Here is a 22,375-nt window from a genome sequence, read left to right as displayed (position 1 = left end):
CTGAATTAGCTGAGTTAAATGGTGTATATCAAATTGCTCTGTCTTTTCAAACATCTCAGCTAATTGAAAGTAAAAGGAGAAACTAGCCGATTTGCTACTTCCAACTCAGTCACTGTGGATCCAATGGTAATAAAAAGTGACATCATTGTCAGTCTGCAACAAAGCGTTTCCACCTCAGCTTTGATTTATAGATACCCTGGGGGCGGTATATAAAACACTTTGCACCTGCACTTTTCTTTCCTGCCTCTTGGCATCAGTTACAGCTCATTAGCATACTGATCTCACCTTCTCTTGAAAGGTGACATTATATTACCAGGATTTCTTCTCCCCATGAAAATGAGTGATGGGCAACAAATAGATCAAAGGTGTCAGAACGAGAGGAGCAGAGATGACATTAAAGGAAGGCATTTGTGATAATGTTATCCTGGGACTGAAATAAAGTGGAAATGGTCACGGGTTGCGGGGAAGAGCAGTGGGGGAGACAAGAGGAGATTCAGGTGCAGAAATCGCTTCAAATTAAAGTGGTTAGAAAGCGCAACAATAAAAAGACAGATTTTGAAATGCAAAGCAAAAAAGTCGGTACCAGAAAGCAGTACTCACAGGTCAAGGGAGCTTTTGTTGTTAGCTTTTAAGCTAAATATATTCCATTGTCATTAACAAGGCCAATGCTAATTAATCTTTTCAAGCCCTTAGTTCAGAGTCATTATGAGATTTTGCCATATCGGGACTTGGTGAAGAAATTTAGCTAGCCTGAAATTACTCAGTACTTAATCAAATGATTAGTTTATAATCATATCCTTCGTACTCCATGGAACTGGTGCTGTAAGGTATGAATGAGATAGGGGTGAGCACTACTTTGGATACACAAGAGGACAGACTGCAGGGAATGGAATGACCCGTTCAGGCCCCTGAGCCCACCGTGACCTTTCAGAATGTGACTGATCACAGCCTTTGCACGCGGTTCCCTTCTACCCACCCAGCATTAAGCCAAAAACTGAATGACCTTCACCTTGAATATTTGAGTTGCTATATGATCAACTGATTATCCTGTATAAGAGTAGCAGGAAGTGAACCCCAGACACATGATTGATCCCAGTTGGTCCAGGTTTTTATTTGAAAAAAGAGAACATTTCTTCAATACTTTGATTCTTGAACATAACTCTTGTATGATATAGATGCACTTTTAATTTCACAATCTACATCATTGTGGTCCTTGCATCTCAGTTTCAAAGTTCAAAGTTCAAAATAAATTTATTATCAAAGTACACATATGTCATCATATACAACCTGGACATTCATTATACCTGCATTGATTTACCTGATCATTTACTGATTTGTCTACCTGCATTGTACTTTCTCTGTAACTCAACCATTCTATTCTGCATTCTTTTATTATATATTTTCTTGTCCTACCTCAATATGCTTATGTTTTGCAATTGTCTTCATGGTACATTACCTATAAAGCTTGCAAAATAAAGTTTTCACTGTATCTTGATGTATTTGACAATAATAAACTATTATCTGGGCTTTTTACTTTAAGGAAACCATGTTAATGCAAATAGTGGGGATCACTGACAGATCTAATTTAGGGAATATACCAGAACAATAAAGAACACCAACTACAATCTACGGAACAGGAACTACACTAAAGTAAGTGCAAAAAGTGAAAATATATCTGGTGATCAAACCTCTCTGTGAGTGGGGAAGGAAAGCAAACAGAATGAAGAAAGCAGCTCAGATACTCAGCAGGTTGTGAAGCATCAGAGGAAAGGGATCTGTATGCCATTTCACACCATTGTGTTCCTGCAGGAATGGGACAACTGGCATAATGCAGGGTAAGGAGAGGCCTGTCATTCCAACAATCTGCAGATATTGCATGATGGATTAAGTCACTGAATACAGCAATTAATAAATTATCAAGGAAGATGAAATTTAATAAGGTATTTTTCAGATATTTCAGAATTGGAAATGGGTTCAGAAGGAGTGTGTGTGTGTGTGTGTGTGTGTGTGTGTGTGTGTGTGTGTGTGTGTGTGTGTGTGTGTGTGTGTGTGTGTGTGTGTGTGTGTGTGTGTGTGTGTGTGTGTGTGTGTGTGTGTGTGTGTGTGTGTGTGTGTGTGCGCGCGCACAAATATACTGTTATATTATGGAGGCATTGATAGCCAATGTCTGTTTCCGATGATAGGAGGTGCCTAAAACTAAAGGGCACAGGTTTAATCAGAGGGGGAAGAGATTCAAAGGATATCTGAGTGGTAAAAACAAAGTGCCCCAGGAAGTGATATAGTCAAGAACAGGATTTAAGAGGCATCTGAGCAGGTACTTGCAAGGCAAAGAGGGACGTGGAATCCATGCAGGTAAACAGGATTAGTAATGACATGGAGGCAGTGGGCTGAAACACCTCTATACAACTCTAAGGATCTCTATGACATAATGAATAAGCCACAGACTCATTTTTACATGCCCAACAAAGTATCTTTGAAGCTGATCATTCTTGCAATACTGAGTCATGTGGTACAGCAAGCTCCCATGAGTAATACCATGTCACCAGAGTGGATAGTGACCAGCAGAGTACGGAAAACATTTTCTTCATTGGATTCTGCCACGGGTTTTGTTTTTGGTGAGACTGAGGAAGTGCACAGTGCAATCTGCTTCACAGAAGAATTCCCAGAAAAGATCAGCTCCTTACCCCCTCAGAGATAGGAGCCGATCATAAAGATAAAATTCAAAGGTGGAAGGAATGATAGAGAGGAAATTTGAACACCAAGGGGCATGTTAGTTGCAAGTAAAGCTGTCACTGGTGAAGTGATTAACTTTGGTTTTGATCAACTGACCACAATTGGGAGAGTAGAGATCTTGTCAAAGATTACAGAGACTTCTGGAGTTAAAGATCTGAAGAGATGACTTTGCTGAACGATGTATGCTTTGGATGGAATGTACGCCAAGAAAGAGTGGTCCTCTCTTCTCTCTCAGGCAGAGGTAAAAGGAACTCTTTTTAAGAGGAGTCCTTCCTGGTAAAGTAGTCACTATATATTACTGTATTGCCAAATAATACATATCTGGTCATCAGGCCATTTTTTCAGTGTGAGCTTGATGACTACTACCACTTTTTTTTTAATTTCAAGTGCATTTAGAAATAAATTTCATTATCCAGAAGGGAATTTGTGATGTCCTGGCACTGTAAAAACCTAAAGTCACAGCTAAGTTTATTTTGACAGACGTGTTGCTACTAGTGCATCAGTGAATAAATTAGAATTTGGGCATGACATATGAATTCTGACAAACCTTCTCTTTTAAAACTGTCAAATTAAAACTCAAATTGCATAGCAAACAGTCTATTTAAGGACGTCAGAAACCTTTTCCCTTAAAAGTAATTTCTCTTGAATATTGTTGTGATAGTTTAGAGACATTATGGCATTAGATCAATATCAGGTACTGAACATGGTATGGTCACCAAGTTTGATTAACAGGGAAATTACACATTGGTTGCACACACTTAATACTGAATTAGTGACTTTTGAAGGCAGTAGTGACTTTTAATGGCAAATGTTTTGACTTTGGTTCAACTTCTACTCTGTCTAAGCACACTGACCAGGATTGACCTTGCCAGAGCTTGCTTTAACAAAATTGCACTGGAAACCTGTATGCTTGAATAACAAGGGAAAGCAAGGCAGACTGGGTAGCGGGGAACTAGATTTATTGTCGTTGCCAGCAAGTACCTTGTATTGTCCTTTCAGCATCTGTTCGTCCAGTGCTGCGATCAGCCTCCAGCTCCTGGGTCACTGAATCTATCAAAAGCAGATCAGAGTACTAAGATCAGTTTTTAAACTAGTACTTATAAAAAGTACCCTTCCATTATTCAGTTTACTTTGAGACAGTGAAGCCAGACACTTGTTATGAAAGTGGTAACACAGGAGATTCTGTAGGTGCTGGAAATCAAGAGTAAGCCACACAAAATTCTAGAGGAACTCAAGCGGTCAGGCAGCATCTCTGGAAAGGAATAAACAGTCGACTTGTTTACTCCTTTTTATAGCTACTGCCTAATCTGCAAAATTCCTCCAGCATTTTATGTGGGCTAGAATTATTAAAATCACCCATGTTCCAAAGTACAATGTCCTATATAGGTGGCCCCCGTTTTTCGAACATTCGCTTTACGACAACTTGCTGTTATGAAAGACCTACATTAGTACCTGTTTTTGCTAACCAAAGAGGATTTTTGCTTTTACGGAAAAAAGACGCCCGCTTTGTACGTGTGTTTACCCCAAGAAAGACTACAATGACCGTGAAGCCTTGTGCAGGCAGTTGTTTGCGCATGCGTGTACGTACGTGCGCATACATGCGTAGGTGTGTACGTGCACATGCCGATTTTTTTCTCCAAATCGATTTTGGCTCGCTGTCTTCCTGAGTTTGTTAAGTGAAACTACACCGTACCTACAATATTTCTTCTTTATATAGGGTGTATATTTATCATATCATTCCTGCTTTTACTATATGTTAGTGTTATTTTAAGTTTTATGTGTTATTTGGTTTGATTTGGTAGGTTATTTTTTGGGTCTGGGGATGCTCAAAAATTTTTCCCATATAAATTAATGGTAATTGCTTCTTCGCTTTACGACATTTCAGCTTACAAACGGTTTCAAAGGAACACTCTACCTTCGGATTGTGGGGGAAACCTGTAATGTCTTGCTGTTCCTTCTCTCAATAAGGCTGCTCCACCAGGTATACACAATTAAGAAGGATATAGATAGGGTAAATGCAAGTTGGCTTTTTCCACTGAGGTTGGATGGGACTACAACCAGAGGTTGTGGCTTAAGAGTGACAGGTGAGAAGCTTCTGGGAAAACTTCTTCACTTAGAGGGTTGTGAGAGCGTGGAATGAGCTGCCAGTGCAAGTGGTCCACACAAGCTTTACTTCATCTTTTAAGAAAAGTTTGGATAGGTGCATGGATAGTAGGGATATGGAGAGCTGTGGTCCTGGTTCAAGTCGATGACGGTAGGTAGCTTAAATGGTTTTGGCATGGACTAGATGGGCCTTCAGTCTGTTTCTGTGCTGTATTTCTCTATAACTCGATAGCTCGCTCTTGAAATACTGCGACACTGATAACGTCCATATATTTTACACCTTTAAAGTGGGAAGAATGGAGAGGAGTAAATAAGGGGCAATTTGAACAAAAACTAAGGCCATCATGCATTATTGTTACTTATCCAAAGAATGGATAAACAGCATACTTTAAAGGAGACTCAAAAAACTGCAAATGCTGGAATCTGTAGCAACCATCTGCTCGGGGTTCTCAACAGGTTGAGCAGCATCTGTGAGGGGAAAAGGAATTGTCAATGTTTTGGGTCAGAACACTACATCAGGACTGATGGCACACTCAGACCCAGATGGTTAGCAGTTCCTCTCTTTCTCCCACAGATGCTGCTTGGCCCATTGAATTTTGAGTTCCTCACCAGATTGTTTGCTCCTCTCTAATTTAATGGAGACTTTAAAGGAGGAAAGAGGCATAGAAATAAATGAAGACCTTTAGGGTAGGAATGCCAGAGCACAGGGCCTTTGTGAATTAAAGGCACAGTGGCCGGTGGTGGAAAGATTAAGCAAACTGTGAAATTATCAAATGACCTTAATTAGAGGAGAAGAAAGATATCAGAAATTGGAAAGATTGTAAAAAAAAGCTAAGAACAGAAAGAGGTTTGAGAAAAAGGACAAACATTTTAAGCAGAAGTATTATTTTAAGAGCCATCTAAAGCTCAGATGGAACTGGGTAATTAAAATAGTGCGAGTTTACAGTCTGTATGAAACATTTGAGACCAGTTGAAGTTTACAGAGAAGGGAACAATGGAGGACGTTTGGGAGTGGGTTGGATGGGTAACACCAAAAGAACAAATGGTAGTGGCTATGTTAACCAGGCCTCCATTGGAGCAAAGTTTTCCAGAGATCAGTAAGGTTAAAGAATCTACCCAGGAACATTAGACTGAGTTAAGCTCCTACCGTTCATGCCTCTGAGGTTGTCCGCAGAGGCAGCTTGTTTTAATGTCTGCTCAGCTTGTTCTCGTCGCTTGGTCTCAAATTCAAGAGCTTCCTGCAATTTCCTCTTTGCCTTCTTCTCTTTCTTTAACCGCTTCTGGATTATTGCTGGAAAAGTGACACAAATCAGTCTGAGGTAATTTTTTTATATGATACGTCCGCAATGGGCTCCTGAACAAGTTAGTTCAGTGCTGGGCCCTGGCTTGCACTGCTTTATCATTGCAATGTGGAAGTCAGGAATGAGCCAGCAGACAGAACCTGGCCCAGCTGATTACTCATTTTAATACTGAAATCACCACTAAGTACAGTAGATGACTCCATCACTTTAGGTTTAGGGTGCACATGATTAGCCACACAACTTCACGTCGGACAAAGCGTATGTAGTACAGTTCCACCTTCATGAGCTTGAGAGGAAAGGTGGTTGCAACCAGTGATTTGTTTAATTATTTGTAATGATTTAATTCATTTCTATCACAAGAGATATTTTTAATTGATTTTCTTTTACTTTTGAAATAATTTATGGTAAATATTTAACCCCTTTGTTTATACATGCCTGGTTATCAAGGGTATTTTAAACTCAGCAGAAATTCCTTTGACACTTAAGCTGTGAAAGGCAGTTTGTGGGTGTGAGTCTCAGCGGTGGCTGACCATCCAATATAGAAGATGGTCACAGTTGTGAAGAACATTTGTAATAGTGCAGTGAGCAAGTACAGCAGCACACTCTTGTGCTGAGTTTTATTCCTTTGTCACAAGTGCAAAAACAAAATCTTTCCACAACCTACCTCTGTTTTTCTGCTCAACGGCTAACTGCTTCTCCAAGCTTTCCCTCATCTCCCGCTCCCTGAACAGTTCCATCTTTAACTCGGTCTTTTCAAGTTGCACTTGCTTTTCCTGGGCCCTGGCATTGTCGATGGCAACCTTCAGTAGACCCTATCAACACAAAATTAGACAACTAGTAACAAATTATTCAAAGCAATTGTGGTAAAACCTGAAGGCTAGCCATAATACATCCAATGTAGATCTTCTTCCATTGAGTTCTAGTTGATAAAAGAAATATTTTTATGAACATAACTTCAGGTCTATCCAAATGACTTTACAAGCAATGAAGTATTTCTTTTGAAGTAATGTCACTGGTGCAATGATTGAAATACATGTGTTGATATATACTTAACTGCAAATGATAATTAAAACACAAAAGAATGCAAATACTGAAATCCAGAGCAACACATAAAATTCTGTAGGAATTCAATGGGTCAGTCAGCATCTGTGGAGGGAAATAGACAATCAACATTTCAAGTCCAATAGTTCAATAGTCTCAACCTGAAACAGTGACTGTCCATTCCCCTCCACAAATGCTGCCTGACCAGTTGAGTTTCTCTGGCATTTTGTGTATTGTTGCAAATGATAGTGACCAGATCTTTGAGATGTCAATAAGGTGCAATGGTGGGGTGTGTTTAAATTACTTGAACAGCAGGAGTCTGGATTTAAATCCAACCATTTAAATTCAAATAATGATCCTTAATCTCAGCTAATCTTATTTATGATGACTAGATTGTTGGTTCATTACTGGATCACCAGAGAATGCAGTGAAGAAAGCTTATCATCCTTAAGTGGACTGAACTCCAGAGCCACTGATGCTTAAATACCCTCTGAAATGACTTAGCAAGCCCCTCAATCCAGGGGCAATTAAGCGTGGACAGTAAACACTTGTCAAATAAACTGATGCCCAGATCCTTAAAGGTAAATATTAAAAGTGGTCTAAAACGTTGCCCAGGATTCCAGGCAGTACTCTGCTATTCAGCATTGAGAAGTTTTAGAGTTATAGTGTTTTCAAATCATAGAGATACAGCTTAAGAACAGGTCCTTTAATGCACCACTCCACTCCCCCATGTCTTGATTGAACATTAGACTCCCACTTACACTAATCGTACATTAATGCTATTTTTTTAAAAAAAATTCTCCCCACATTGATGTAATCAGGAATAAGGCATGTCAGTGGTTCTACTTCATTAGGAATTTAAGGAGATATAAACTCTTGCAAATTGCTACAGATGTGTGGTGGAGAACCTTCTGATTGGTTGCGACGCAGCCTGTCATGGAAGCTCCAATGCACAGGATTGCAAGAGGCTACAGAGCATACAGACTCAGTCAGGTCAATCGCGGACATAATCCACTCCACCACTGAGGACAACTTCAAGAGACAGTGCCCCAAGAGGATGGTATTTTACCTCCCAGGTGCCAAGGTCATGGATGTCTTAGACTGGGTCCACAGCATTCCGAAGGTGGAGGGGGAGCAACCAGAGGTCTTGGTACATATCGGCAACAATGGCATAGCAAAAGGAAAAGTGCGGAAGTCCTGAAGAGAGAACTTAGGGAGCTAGGTAAACTGCTGAAAGCAGGATGGCAGGAGAGCAATCTCTGGATTGCTGCCTATGCCACATGCCAGTGAGGGTAAGAAAAGGATGATTTGGCAGATGAATGCAAGGCTTAGAAACTGGTGCAGGGGGCAGGGTTTCAGATTTCTGTATCCCTGGGATCTCTTCTGGGGAAGGTGTCACCTGTACCAAAGGAACAGGTTACATGAGGGGGAAAAATATCTTTGAGGGCAGGTTTGCTAGAGCTGTTGGGTAGGGTTTAAAGTATTTTGGCAGGTGGATTGGAACCGGAGTGAAAGGGTTGTTGGTTACTGGCAGAGGCCGTGTGCAGTGAGGCTGTCAGGAAGGTGATAGGTCAAAATTGCAGTCAGTGGGAGGAGTTGTAGTGTAAAAGGGGAACAAAATTGAAACAGGACCGAAGGTGTTATTATTTGAATGCATGCCACATATGGAATGAGGTAGACGATCTTGTAGCGAATTTAGAGATTAGCAGGTATGATATTGTGAACATCACTGAGTCATGGCTAAAAGAGGATTGCAGTTGGGAGCCTAATATCCAAGGATACACATTGCATTGAAAGGACAGGCAGGTAGGCAGAGAGGGTGGTGTTGATCTGTTGGTAAAAACTAAAATAAAATACTTAGAAGGGGTAAATTATATACAGACCTCAGAACAGTAGCCAGGATGATACACATTACAATGGGAGATAGAAAAGGCACATCAAAAGGGAAAGTTACAATAATCATGGAATGTTTCAATGTACACAAGCTTTTTACAGCAGCTTGTGGCTGAGCCCACTAGGGAGATCAACTAATCTGGATTGGATGTTGTGTAATGAACCTGATTGGCTGCTGGTGACTAGTAGTGTTCCGCAGATGTCAGTTTGGGGATTGCTTCTTTTTTACATTGTATATCAATGACATGGATGAGGTAATTGATGTCTTTGTGGCTAAGTTTGCAGACAATATGAACCTGCAATGGATGGTTCTATTAGATGTGTCACTGGGCTGCTTTATGGCCACCTGTGAGGGCAAGAATAATCAGAAAGTCACCTCCTATTGTCCTGCACTTCTTTAGTACTACACTAAGTTGTTAAATTTCTTAACATGAATTCAGAACATCTGAAACAAGATAGCATCACAATAAAATAACATAGCATAACAAGGGGAATTATTTGTGGTTGTTTTACTGTTTTCTGTGCTGCTCAAATCATATCATAAAGCTAAACTGAATTAAAGGACAAATTCATTGCCCTGTTTGTCAAGGAAAAATATATTGCTTATCTTTCTCTTGAACAATTGGGAAAATATTAGCTGATGTGCAAAAGTAAATGTAACATGGAATACAAGTCTCAATCAGATATTCCCAAATGGCAACAATAATTTCTTCCTTTGGGTTAAATTGTGAACACCATACCTTTTGACATCATCTTTTCTCAAATTTGGAGTCCTGATTTATAAAATGTAGGAATCACTTCTTGATTGATCTCACATTCAGTCACCAACAAATCCAGTATGGAATTCAGAATAAACCTTCACTCAATTACTGAGAAGAAATTTTACTTAATAGAATATTGGAAATTCCAGATGCTCTGAGTAATCTAGCTTGCAGAACACTTCCATTCAGTTTATAAGGGTGACCCTAATCTTCCAGTTGCTGGTCACTTTAATTCTCTCTCTCTCACCTTCTTCTCAGACTTTGGCCTCCTACACTGTTACAATGAAATTCAGCATAAGAATGAGGTTCAGTGCCTCTTCTTCTCACTCAACACATAACAATGACTTCAAAACATTTCAGATAGTCAGACATTATAGCCTTTTTGTAATGTCATTGATTCAGATTTTCCTTCAGCTCTTCTCGTGTTTTGGGTTCTGCAGATAACGTTATTAAATCAATGAACTTAAACATCCTCTTTCAGTGGCACTAAACTCACTTCAAAGTCTCCTGATCTCCATTCGAACACCAACATTCTACTTTGTTTTATCTTCCCCTTTCTAATGTTTTCTCCCTTTCAATGCATCTTAAAACTTGTTTTTCTTTACTATTCCCCATTATTAAGACCATCAACATGAAACATAAAATAAAGTAGAAAATGGTAGAAATAATTTGTTGATCAGGCTGCATCTGTGGAAAGAGAAACATATATTTTAGCACATTTGGATGTGTGTGCAGATTTTCATGGCTTCTGAAATTGCCAGGTCAGATCTATTTATGTCAGGAAAATATTATCTTTAATATTTTAATAAAAGGAACTAGCTAATTCAATATGTTCCAGGTTCCACTGAGACTATTCATTGGCCCCTGTGGTGTGGAGCACCTGTTCGAAATTAGGTGGGTACTGTACTAAGGTCTAAATTGCGATTTAAATCATTATTTGTCTGGTTTAACTTTTATTATGCTTGTGTATGTGTTTGTATAATCACCTGCTTGTCAATTAATTTTCAATGGATTTTGGAAGTTTTTTTGTTTGTAAGCCTGAGATGTCATGGCAATGTAAATAAAGACAGTCCTTATTGGTCACAGATTGTTCTTGTTATCTCACCAGCTTAAACTAGTTTGCAGCATAAATGGAGAACTTGGGGTCTCCAGTCCTCTGTTACTTTCATTACTACTCGTTACCTCTTTTCTTGCATTGCTTGCTGGTTCTTTCTGACTGGTACTATGCTGAACGACTAATAAACTGGCTATAACCTTAAAATATGAGCCTCATTCTTGATTTCTGAAGAACCTACTGGACAACATCATCTCCAGATCTCACACTGTGGACAAAAATAATAAGTTACATGAATTTTGATGTCATTAGTCATCCCAGTTGTATAGTTGATAGAGCTCCTACCACTCAGCTTCAGGGATCCAGGTTCAATCCTGGCCTTGTGTACTCTCTGTGTGGAGTTTGCACATTCTGCCTGTGAAGGCAGTGTTTCCTCTGGATGTTCTGTTCTCCTCTCAAAACCTAAACGTTTGTTGATTGGTATGTTGCATGACCACTTCCTCATATGTAGTTGAGTGGTAGTTCAAGTTCAAGTAGGTTTATTGTCATTTAACTATATACATGTATATCGTCAAATGAGACAGTGTTTCTCTGGACCAGGGTGTAAAGCACAAGGTGTAAAATCCACTTCCAGATTTCAAATTAGTTTATTGTCATATACACCAGGGTGCAATGAAATTCCTTGAATGTGTGAAGCTCACAATTGATGGTCATCTGGGTGGAATAGTTTACAGGAAGAATTAATGTGTATTGGGATATGAGCTGGCATAGAGAATAGGCTGGAATAATGTCCTTCTCTGAGATAAGGAAATATGGTATCACTATGGTATTTGAAATGAGCCTGTTGAGAAGAAATTAAAGATGTTTAGTGTAGAACCAAAAGTGATGGAGGAACACAATGGATCAAGCAACATCTTTGGAGGGATACAGACAGTCAACTTTTCAGGTTGAGGGCCTTCACCTGGATTGGCTGACATATCTTTGAGTATGGGCTGTGAATACATTGACAGACCCACCAAGATGTTGACACACAGGAACTTAAAGCTGCCCAATCTTTCCATCACTGGCCCCTCAGTGAGGACTGGTGTGTGTTCTCCCAACTTCTCCTTCCTGAAAGCCACAATCAATTTCCTAGTCTTGGAATTTCAATGGACTTTGGGAGTGAAGCATCCAGCTAATATTACATGTGCATTTAGTACACGTTTCTGAGGATGAAACACCAACCTCACAACTATGTTTTTGAAGTCCAGATGAAGGGTTTCTACCTAAAACAGTGATTATCCATTTCCCTCCATTGATCCTACCTGACCCAATGCATTCTTCCAACATTTTGTGCTGCTTTTTGAAGCACATTGCATGTCAGGTAACAAAACTTGTCCAATATAATTCAGAAGGTTTTAGGGGTAGTAAGAGCATAACATCCACGGTGATGGTTTAGTTAGATTATGAAAAAAATATTGTTTAAAGGTGGACTCTAACAAACTGAGAGCCTAGAGTTAATCACCACTTTCAGTAAGTGAACTCCCATAAAAATAGATGCAAAATAAAGAAAATCTTCAACGATTTGTGAAATTCTGAAAATATTTTATGCAAACACTAAATAACCAGAGTGACTAAAAAATTCAAGGTAAATTATTGTTAGGAATTAGAGCAGTAACTCAACTGAGGAAATAATGTTTGCTGCACATTGCATTGTAAATAACCCTGCAGTAATGAGATGCAGGAAAGGTTAATGTAAGATTTAATAAAGGTATTAAAAATTATCATGGACTTTGATCGAGTTGATAGGGATAAATTGTTTCCACTCGTGATGGACTCAGTAACCAGAGGACACAGATTTATAATAATTGCCAGAACAAGCAGAAGGGAAGATTATTTTTTAAAGCAGTAAATTTCATTCTGGAATACATGGTCTGGGATTGTAATGGAAGCAGATTCACTAATAAAAAAAAAAGAGAATTTGTTACAAACATAAAAAGGAAAATATTACATGGCTACAAGAGGAGGGAAAGGAAGTTTAACAAATGTATTTTTCTTTTGAGGGAAAATGAATTGTATACTCCTCTTCTATGTGTAAAATAACCTATAACCAAATTTTAAAAATATTTACCTACTCATGGTCTTTGATTCTTATATTTGTGAATGGTTTAATCAATGATTGTTCTCTCGCTTTTGCAAATATCTAGCACAATGAAGAACTGCTGATGTTATATCTGCCTAGGAGTCATAACCTTATTGTCCTTGAGACATGGCTTAGTGACCGACTGAACTCCCGGTGAAGTCTCACTCACAGTGCTTTGGGGAGGATATTTCTGAATTTAAACCCAGAGTCAATGAAGAAACAACAATAATGTTCCAAGTCAACAGGGTGTGTGTTGTGGAAGGGAACCTGCAAATGGTGGTGCTACATGCACCAGATGCCAGCATCCCTCTTAGTGAGTGTAGCCATGGCTTTTGTTACTTACCGGTACTTAGTTTTGTCCATCAGGAACTATCTTTAAAATGCAAGTGCTCCTATATCACGGCTTCACAAGCCAGCATTTAATTTGTAAATATGACTGGTGCTGTTCCTGATGTGCCTTCCTGAACCAGGGTTGGATCTGTCTCTAAGTCATGGTAGCTGTGAATTCTAGAAATGTACCTCTTAATTCATTAAATATACACGGTAAATTGAAGGCATAAGAGCTGTTTCTTTATTACCTTGTTAGAGCTAATGCACATGGTATATTCTGAATAGCAATATATAGTCTAATTGCTATATCTTAACCCCATATGCCCAAATCAATTAACTAGAATTTTAGCTTTTCTACCCTATCCACTACACTTGGAGTTTGTATGCAGTTCTTCTCACCACTTCACAAGAAGGATGAGTTTGAAATGAAGGAAATGTAGAGGGGATTCATCGGTACTTAGTTATTTTTGACACAATTTGGATAGGCAGGACTTGTTCTCCTCGGAGTATAGGAGGCTAAGGGGTGACTTCGTAGAGGTACAGAAGATAACAAGGGGCAGAGACAGGGCAAGTGATCAAAGTATTTTTCTCCATGGAGAAGAGTATCAAAAAAAAAGAGGGCATAGATTTAGGGTGAGAAGACAAAGTTTTTAAAAGAGATCTGATGGGTAACTATTTTAAACAGTTGATACCTGGAACTTGCTTGCAGAGGAAATGGTGCAATCAGATACACTGACTAGATTGGAGAAGCATTTAGATAAATATTTAAGTAGATAATGCATAAAAGGATATAGACTCTCTGCAGGCAAATCGGAATACAGTCAGCATGGAATTGATAGGCCGAAGGCTTTAATATAATCATTTTGGCCATTCCCCATCCCTTTTGCAAGTTAAAACTAAATTATTTTGCCTCTTAAAATAAGATAGGAAGGATGTTTGAGGTCCCAAAGATGTTGTCTGGCCTTCTGAGTATTTACATCCTTTCATGGGGAATACACACTGTATGTGTATTCATGGTGAATACTTTCCGTACAATAGCAACATAAAAAAAACACTACAACAACCTCAGAAAATAAATGTATTTTGGAACAAGGACCCTGACACCAGTCCTAGCTGCACTCACCTGGATATTTGTCAGCAGTGTTTCAATTGAAGAAAGTCCATCTGGGAAGAGGAATGGAGCTGGGAAGCCTGGTGGTAGATGTTGGCCAGCCAGGGAAAGCTTCTCAAAACAGTCTCTTGCAGTAGGATTTGTGATCAGGACTTCATCTGCAAACAACAGAGATAGTACAGGTTCTCCTATTTTGTAACATTGTTTTGAAAAGTGCTAACAATTAGAATTTGATTTTTAATACAGATCAGTCATGTGCTGCTTGCAATTCTTTTCATTTTCACTGAGGAAATAATATTGGGTCATTCAGTAAGAGGTTAGACAACAATGTGGACACTAAGGTAGTTTTTTTGTTATTCTTCCCCATTTAAACTCAGTGACCATTCGTCTTTCACAATCACAACACGAACAAAACAGCCTTCACTTTACTGAGCAATTCCCTCTTCAACTTGCATACCAATGCTGTGCAATTCATTCTATTGCCTACTATTGGCTGGGCATCTCATATGTGTGGAAATGATCGGAACACTTATTTGTGCCAAAGTTAACTCTTTTAGGATCTCAGGTTTGGGTTGTGGACCATTCATCCGTTTCTGCTCCAAGATGTAATCTCTTAATTCTGTGGGATCTTCAAGCAATATTATATGGGGCCTACATGCCCTGATTTAAAGGATTAAGCTGTCAAAATATACAAGGCCATTAGTGTCTGGTATCTGAACTGAAATTTAAAATCCTCACTACTTTCTCACATCATAAGGATAGTCTATTTGGCCCATTGAGCCTATGCTGGTGATGCACTATCAATAACTCCAAAAGACTGGAAGTAGAGTAAATACTGAAAGGCTTTTATTAGCAGTAAAACAGACCATGTCCATGCTGGACGACCGCCCTGGACTGTGGGAGGAGCAGTGACACAATTGCCTTTATCCAGGGGTCTGTGGGAGGAGCCACAGGAGCAGTCAGCAGAGGGGCGTGTCCAGACAGAATTACATGGTTTACCACAGCTGGTTCTCGGGGCATTCCATTCATATCCATTCCCCCCCCGCACCCCCCACCCCCCCCCGTTATTCCCCTGTAACCTATTCTTTTTACCTTCTCCACTACCTACCTACAAAATGGGTGATTTACAGCAACCAATTAAACGATCAAAGAATATGCCTTTAGGTTATGGGAAGAAATTCCACAACCTACAGATTCACTTCCAAGGACTCTACGACTTACACTCTCAATATTTATTTATTTATTTGTTTATTATTTTCCTTTTTTTAAATATTTGCACAACTTGCAGTCTTTTGCACCAGCTTGTTTGTCCATCTTTGCTATGTGTGGGTTTTCACTGATTCTGTTGTGCTCCTTCATATTTCCTCTGAATACCACAAGGAACAACTCTCAGTGTGACTAATACGTACTTTGATAATAAATTTACTCTGAAATTTGAACCTTGAAATTGGAGGACCTGAGTTAAAACCAGGTACCAAGATTATTTCCTGTACGCATCCCAAATTTGATATTGGACTAATTCATCCAAAGACCATTTCTTCTTCAATATTGACATACACACTAAACAGCAAATAGAACAGTAGAAGTCTATGATCTACCTTGTGGTAAGCAAAGAGAAACATTCCTGTTGTGACTAGGGCAAGGGAATGAGAAGTAAACCACCTTTACCTCTTTCGTCCACTAAAATTGTCACCTACATTCGTGTACACTATCCAGATCTTAGTGGATTCTACATCACCAAGTGTGGATGAATGCAGAAACAAGAAAGAGAGAATTTGCCTAGGCATTTGTGAAAATAGCCAGTTCCTAATCAAGACAGGTGTTTGTAGAACACCTTCACTGAGTAGATTAAAATCTGAAAGTCAAGCTTAAAAGTTAGGTACTTGAATGAACAGAAAAAAATACTGCCTGAGAAGATCCACCAAGATTACATGAAATTGCAGAACAAAGGGGGCTAGGTTATCCTGTTTTTGTTCTCTCCATCGTATTGGTACTGTATAGGTATTGATATAGCATTGTCACTCATCAAGATACGGTGAAACATTTGTCTTGCACACTGTTTGCACAGATCAAATCATCGCACAGTGCTTTGACATACTATAGATCAAGGTAAAGCAATAACAATGCAGAATAAAGTGTAACTACTACAGGGAAAATGCAGTGCATTTGGCAATAAAGTTCAAAATCATAGCGACATAGGTTGAAATGTCAAGAGTCTACCTTGTTGTACAGGCGGTCCTTTCTAAAGTCTTACAACAGCAGGATTGAAGTTGTACTTGAGATTAGTGGCATGTGTGTTCAAACTATTCTATCTTCTGCCCAATGGGGGAGAGAAGAGAGAATGTCGGGGTCAGGTGAGATACTTGATTAACAGAGGCAGTGAAAATTATAAACAAAAGTCCAGTGAGGGAGGTTAGTTCCCTTGACATGCTGAGCTGTGTCCACAACCCTCTGCAGTTTCTTGTGGTCATGTGCAGAGCATGGGTCTCAAGCCAGGAATTGTGCTTTTGTTGTTCCTTACAAACTCTAAACATGATTGTATTATGCTGCAAACACAAGAAAATCTGTAGATGCTGGAAATTCAAACAACACACACAAAATGCTGGTGGAACACAGCAGGCCAGGCAGCATCTATAAGGAGAAGCACTGACGAAGGGTCTCGGCCCGAAATGTCGACAGTGCTTCTCCTTATAGATGCTGTCTGGCCTGCTGTGTTCCACCAGCATTTTGTGTGTGTTGATTGTATTATGCTCTTGCCTTCTAGTGCAATGATGCTAGGAAATCACTTAATTGACAAATTCAGAGAAGAGGACTTTGGCAGAAATATCTTAAACATTCCTACAGCAATATTGCTCATAGTGGATTCAATCTCCCCAGGATCTAATAGTCACTAATTAAAGCCAATAGCAGTTTGAAACTAAATAGCTAAACATCACCCCTCTGAGATTGAGAGACTTTAATCAATCAATATACAGTACAAACAGCAGAAGGATACCAAATATTTGATTGCCAACAGCATGATGCAACTATGGAAAGACTTATTCGAATGGAAAAATTCCAAAACCTTTTACTTAAAGGATGTTTTTAAGAGCTGGATGGAGAGATTGCCTGATAATTCATCTGTTGAAAAGCACGTTAATCAACCCATCAGTTTAGCACTAATGCCAATCATAGCTGTTTTCAAACACCAATGGATTAGTTTTGCTTGTTTTCAATCAGAGCTTTGCTGCAATATTGAATGTACATGAATTATGCTCACATGTAAAACTTACCAGATCCTGTACTAGACTGCATGGTAAACTTTCTGCTGTGACTCACTTCAAGCTAACTTAGATCATAAGGCCATAAGACATAGGAGCAGAATTAGGCCATATGGCCCTTAAGCCACTTGCAGGGTTAAGTGCTGGGAGGGAGATTAATGAGAAGGGACAAATGGACAAGGGGATCATGGTAGAGTAATTCCTGTGGAAAGTGAGAGGGGGTGGAAGGTAAAGATATGTACAGGTAAGGAAATAAGGCCTTCGGCTCAACTGGTCCATGCCAACCAAGATGTCCCATCCAAGCCTGTCTCATTTGCCAGTGTTTAGCCCATAAACTTCTAAACCTTTCTTATCCACATCCAGCATGCCTACAACTATTTAACACTTACTAACCTGACTGTCTTCGAAATGTGGGAGGAAAACGGAGCACCTGGAAGAAACCCATGCAGACAAGGGGAGAACATACAAACTCCTCACAGAGAGCAATAGGAATTGAACCCCATTCGCGGGCACTGTGAAATGTTAGGCTAGCCACTACACTACCATGGCTTCCAGAATGCCATACATAATTTGACTGCAAACAACAAGGGCCCATTCCACCACCAAATGTATGGAAGAGAAGATGGAGGTGAAGGTGGTGGGAGAAGGGTTTGAAGTGGTGTGAGAAGGGTGGTCAGGCAATAAGGACTTTTTGCCCCTAGTTTTGCAAGAGATGTACAGTACAGTAGAAAGCAGTGAAACAGTACAGTAACAAGCTGCAAACTTACTATCAACCCGAGGTTTGGGTTGATCAGGAGACACGTGATCAGGAGACACGTGTTGAGTCCTACTACAGCAGATGAAGAAATTAATTTGTAATTAAACCATTATGGTATTAAAAGGCTAAAACCAGCAATGGTAACTACAAAATGATCAGAGTTTTGAAAAACCCCATATGGAATGAATTTTGCTTTCCTAATTGACCTGGCTTCAAACACAGGAATATTCAAAGGCATGGAGGAATGTTCTCTAAGGTTCAGAGATAGTGATGAATACTGCCATTTCCAATGCAGTCAGATCCCAAGATAGGGATGGAAAACAATGGCAAATCCATGTAACAAGGCAATGCACTAACTGTAGATAGATGGAGCCCCTGGTACTTGATGGTCGGCAAGGTGATAGTGGGCAGAAAGACTTGTTTCTCTACTGTATGAGGCTAAGAATTGATGGTGAAGCTTTGAGTAAGTTCAAGACACAAACTCTGCTCAACCTCCTCATGGGTCTTACATCCACTGCCAGCTCAGGAGTCCTGATTGGACTTACGAGGAAAGCACTGGATTGCTTTCACTATTACTGTATGCTAACACCTCCTGCATCTAGATCCTTTATTGATGGGTAGACCGAAACAGTCTCTTCCCCCTCTATTTTGGCAATGGATATTGAAGGTATCAAGAGCATTGGCCAAATAAGTTCCAACGTCCTGCTGATGATAAAGGGCTATTTTGCCCGTGATATTTTAATTCTCATGAATCTCCTTATGTAACATCATTAATGAAGGGCCTTAGAACCTAGCAAAATATAAACTTTACCCATTGTAAACAGCCACAGAGACCCATACTCTTACTATGGATGTACCTTTCCAGCCCTGCATACAAGTTAATGTCTTGTTTGCCTGCAATTTGCTGTTCCTAAAACATTTTCATGAATTTATCAAGAAGTTGTTTCTTCACAATCAAAAGTCACATGCTAATTCTAAGCTATTCCTTCCAAACTGACTCAAATTATCTGAAGCAGGAAAGGAGAAACAAGCACTGCATTCATTTATAATAAATATGTCATAAATAAGGCATATATGAGCTCAAAGCAAAGTTATATTTCAGTACAAAATTGACAATATATTATTGATGCTTCTTACATACAATAATTAATGTAAGACGTTCTTTTGTCTATCTTTAGCATACAATTGTAAAGTGTTCTTGTATACCATATGTTAAATGCAATGTGAAAATGTCACCAGTATAAATGATTGATGCTTCTCTTTAACAAATTCCTGCTCACTTTGATTATTCAGCTTTTAAATAGTCACTGTTGTATGTGGAATGAGCAGTGGAAATCAGCTCACCTACTTTCATCTGAGCCTACAGCCAATTTTTTTTTAAGTTCTATTATTTATATATGCCTGTGCACATTTTCTTTGAGAAGCATAGGTGCAGATGTGTTTGCAACAGCCAGCTTGCACTCGACTCCGCCCAGTCCATATGGCAAGCTCAGCTTGGTCTAGGCTCTAACCCTTTCTATTCCACCCCCACCATATGGCAAGCTAAGGCTGCCCAGGGTCCTGCTCACACTCCTGAGCCCATATGGCACGGTCAACTCACCGAGTACATATTTACCTTGCATTAATATTTTATCTTCTCTACACAGTGTGCCACAAGTACTGACAAAGAAGTTCAGATCTGAAACAGTGGGTCTATTCTCATCAACTGAATAGACTGAAGAATAAATATTGATGTTGAATAACTGTACAGTGCCCTCTCATTGTGCTTTTCCGCATTATTGCCCCTTCTTCTTTCAAATGAGGCAAACTGCTTACTGCGTTCCGAGCTCTTGCATATCCTGCGTCCAGAAACATACTTAATGCCTGTCTGCAGTCACTGCCATCATAACAAAATAGGGGAATAGATTTTTATTAATCTGTACTAGGCAACCATGCACTAAACGCACAGAATTCGCAAAGACTCATTCACAATTCACAAAGGAAAGTTTAGCCATCTAAATCAGTTTAACAGCCTTTCTAATGAATTCTAATCTTTTTGCAGATTGCACTTATCTTTCCTTGGCCCTGTTCACAGATTAAGTGAGCCACCAATTTTCATATAAATGTGCTTTTTTAGCTTTGCAGTAATTTCATCTCAGGACATATGGTTTGAATCACAAATAACAGTCAAATAGGCCAAGCAAATATATACTGAGCACCGTGAGGAAAATTTCTATAAATTTCCTTTATCTGATATACATTAATGATAGCTTTCCATACACAAAGGTTAAACTCTAACATAAAAGGAAACAAGCGACACATTTTAAATCAGGAACAATGTGTCAAAGGAGTTCAGAATTAAAAATTAAGATTAGCTCAGGCCAAAACACAGAGGTTAAATACATTAAAAAAAAATCTTTTCCTCTGTTAAGTCGAAGTAATGACATCATATCCCATCTATCAATTTTCACAGTTGTACATTTGCCATCTGTTCCATCTGCATTGATAACTGTCTATTCTCTCTCTTTTTCTCCCTCCCTCGCAGAATCTTGCTCCATTTCCTTCCATCTCTCACTCTCCCTCTCTCCTCCTCTCTATCCACTTCCCCCTGCCTCCCTCTCTCCCTTTTTCTCTCTCCCCATCCCTCTCTCTCCCTCCCTCTCATCCTTTCTGTCTATCTCTCTTGCTCCATCTTCTTCTTTCCCCCCTCTCTCTTCTTCTTTATCCACCTCCCCCCCTCTTTCTCTCATACACATATCAACAGAAACACAGACAAATGCGTGCATACACATACACACACACAAACATTCATGAGGCATGAGTCTGCACAAAACCAATGGGCTATTAACTATAATTCCAAAGCCTCCAATATTAGGACACGACTTCTGGTACAAACTAAATTACGCAGAAAAATGCTGCAGCTCCAATTTACAGATGTCTGCCAAACAGTGGCAACAGCTGGTGCTGTGTTAATTAGTTTATACTATTATTCCATGTATTTCTACAGCAGATTGAGTGAAAACATTGTAGATAATGCCAGCATCTGCACACACACACACTGTAAGCATTTAGTTACTAGTCCCAGAATATCAGTCATTGCCTAATACAGAACTTAAAAAGGTTGGACCATATCTCTTTACTAGCCAAAATAAATATTGTTTTTTTGAAGGTATTGTAACTAATACAAGGCATACTGCTTTTTAACTTGATAAGTATGTACAGTCATGGTTTCTTAAGATTGTTATAGCAGGGGGTGGTAAAGAGGACAACTCACACTACCTATTAAATGCTTCCAATGGCATGCAACTCAAGTCACTCTTACAACCAAGTCCAGCTCCTGTCCTTCATGTGTGGCTTAGCTACTAAACCCGGTAAAACCATTTCTACTGACAAGAGAAGAGGCAAAGGTAGGTTACTAGTGCCTTAAAACCAGTCACTTCAGTCAGATCGGCTTGTCAGCTGCGATTGGCAGCTCACCTAAGAGAAGGAAAACTCTGAACTCAAACCTCTGCTGCTTTGCCCTCTCATGGGGAAGGCTTCAGGTGTAAACCCTGACGGGGTCCCTAAAGCAGTCCTACATTGAGTTCAAGGCTGACTGGCAACCGCTGTGCCACTTCTAGAACCAAACTGTATCAGTCTCTGCCATTCCTTTGCGTTCAGCAGGTGTGTAGAGAGGGGGTGCTTGCTACATGGGCAACAGCTCGCTGACCATATTGTGCTGCCCTAGCTTGTGTATCTAGACAGCTAGGATGTGATATCCACAGTAAACTCTAACCAATGGAGGCTTCAACCAACCAACAGAACAGCAGAGAATGTAAACAGGTCCTTTGACACAACTTGTCTAAGCTGACTGTGGTGCTAGTCCCATTTGCCCATATTTGGACATTATCCCTCTAAACCCCTCCTACCCAGCCACTTATACAAATGTCT

At 39.6% G+C, this 22,375-nt stretch overlaps 1 protein-coding gene across 4 annotated transcripts in view; it reads right to left on the bottom strand.

The window, feature by feature from the left end:
* Positions 1–22,375, bottom strand: part of LOC140715756 (dachshund homolog 1-like) — a 543,203-nt gene that overhangs the window by 35,174 nt on the left and 485,654 nt on the right. For all 4 annotated transcript variants that reach the window (XM_073028130.1, XM_073028146.1, XM_073028138.1 and 1 more), the window contains 4 exons: positions 14,462–14,607; positions 6,802–6,949; positions 5,984–6,127; positions 3,715–3,783 (listed from right to left, as the gene is read on the bottom strand). In XM_073028130.1, coding sequence (XP_072884231.1) covers positions 3,715–3,783; positions 5,984–6,127; positions 6,802–6,949; positions 14,462–14,607 — 507 coding nt within the window. The remainder of the gene's footprint in view (positions 1–3,714; positions 3,784–5,983; positions 6,128–6,801; positions 6,950–14,461; positions 14,608–22,375) is intronic.

Source organism: Hemitrygon akajei, chromosome 2 (genome assembly GCF_048418815.1).
Source record: "Hemitrygon akajei chromosome 2, sHemAka1.3, whole genome shotgun sequence".
Lineage (NCBI taxonomy): Eukaryota > Metazoa > Chordata > Chondrichthyes > Myliobatiformes > Dasyatidae > Hemitrygon > Hemitrygon akajei.
The sequence above is the reverse complement of the archived record's forward strand: the minus strand, read 5'-3'. Positions and strand labels throughout refer to the sequence as shown.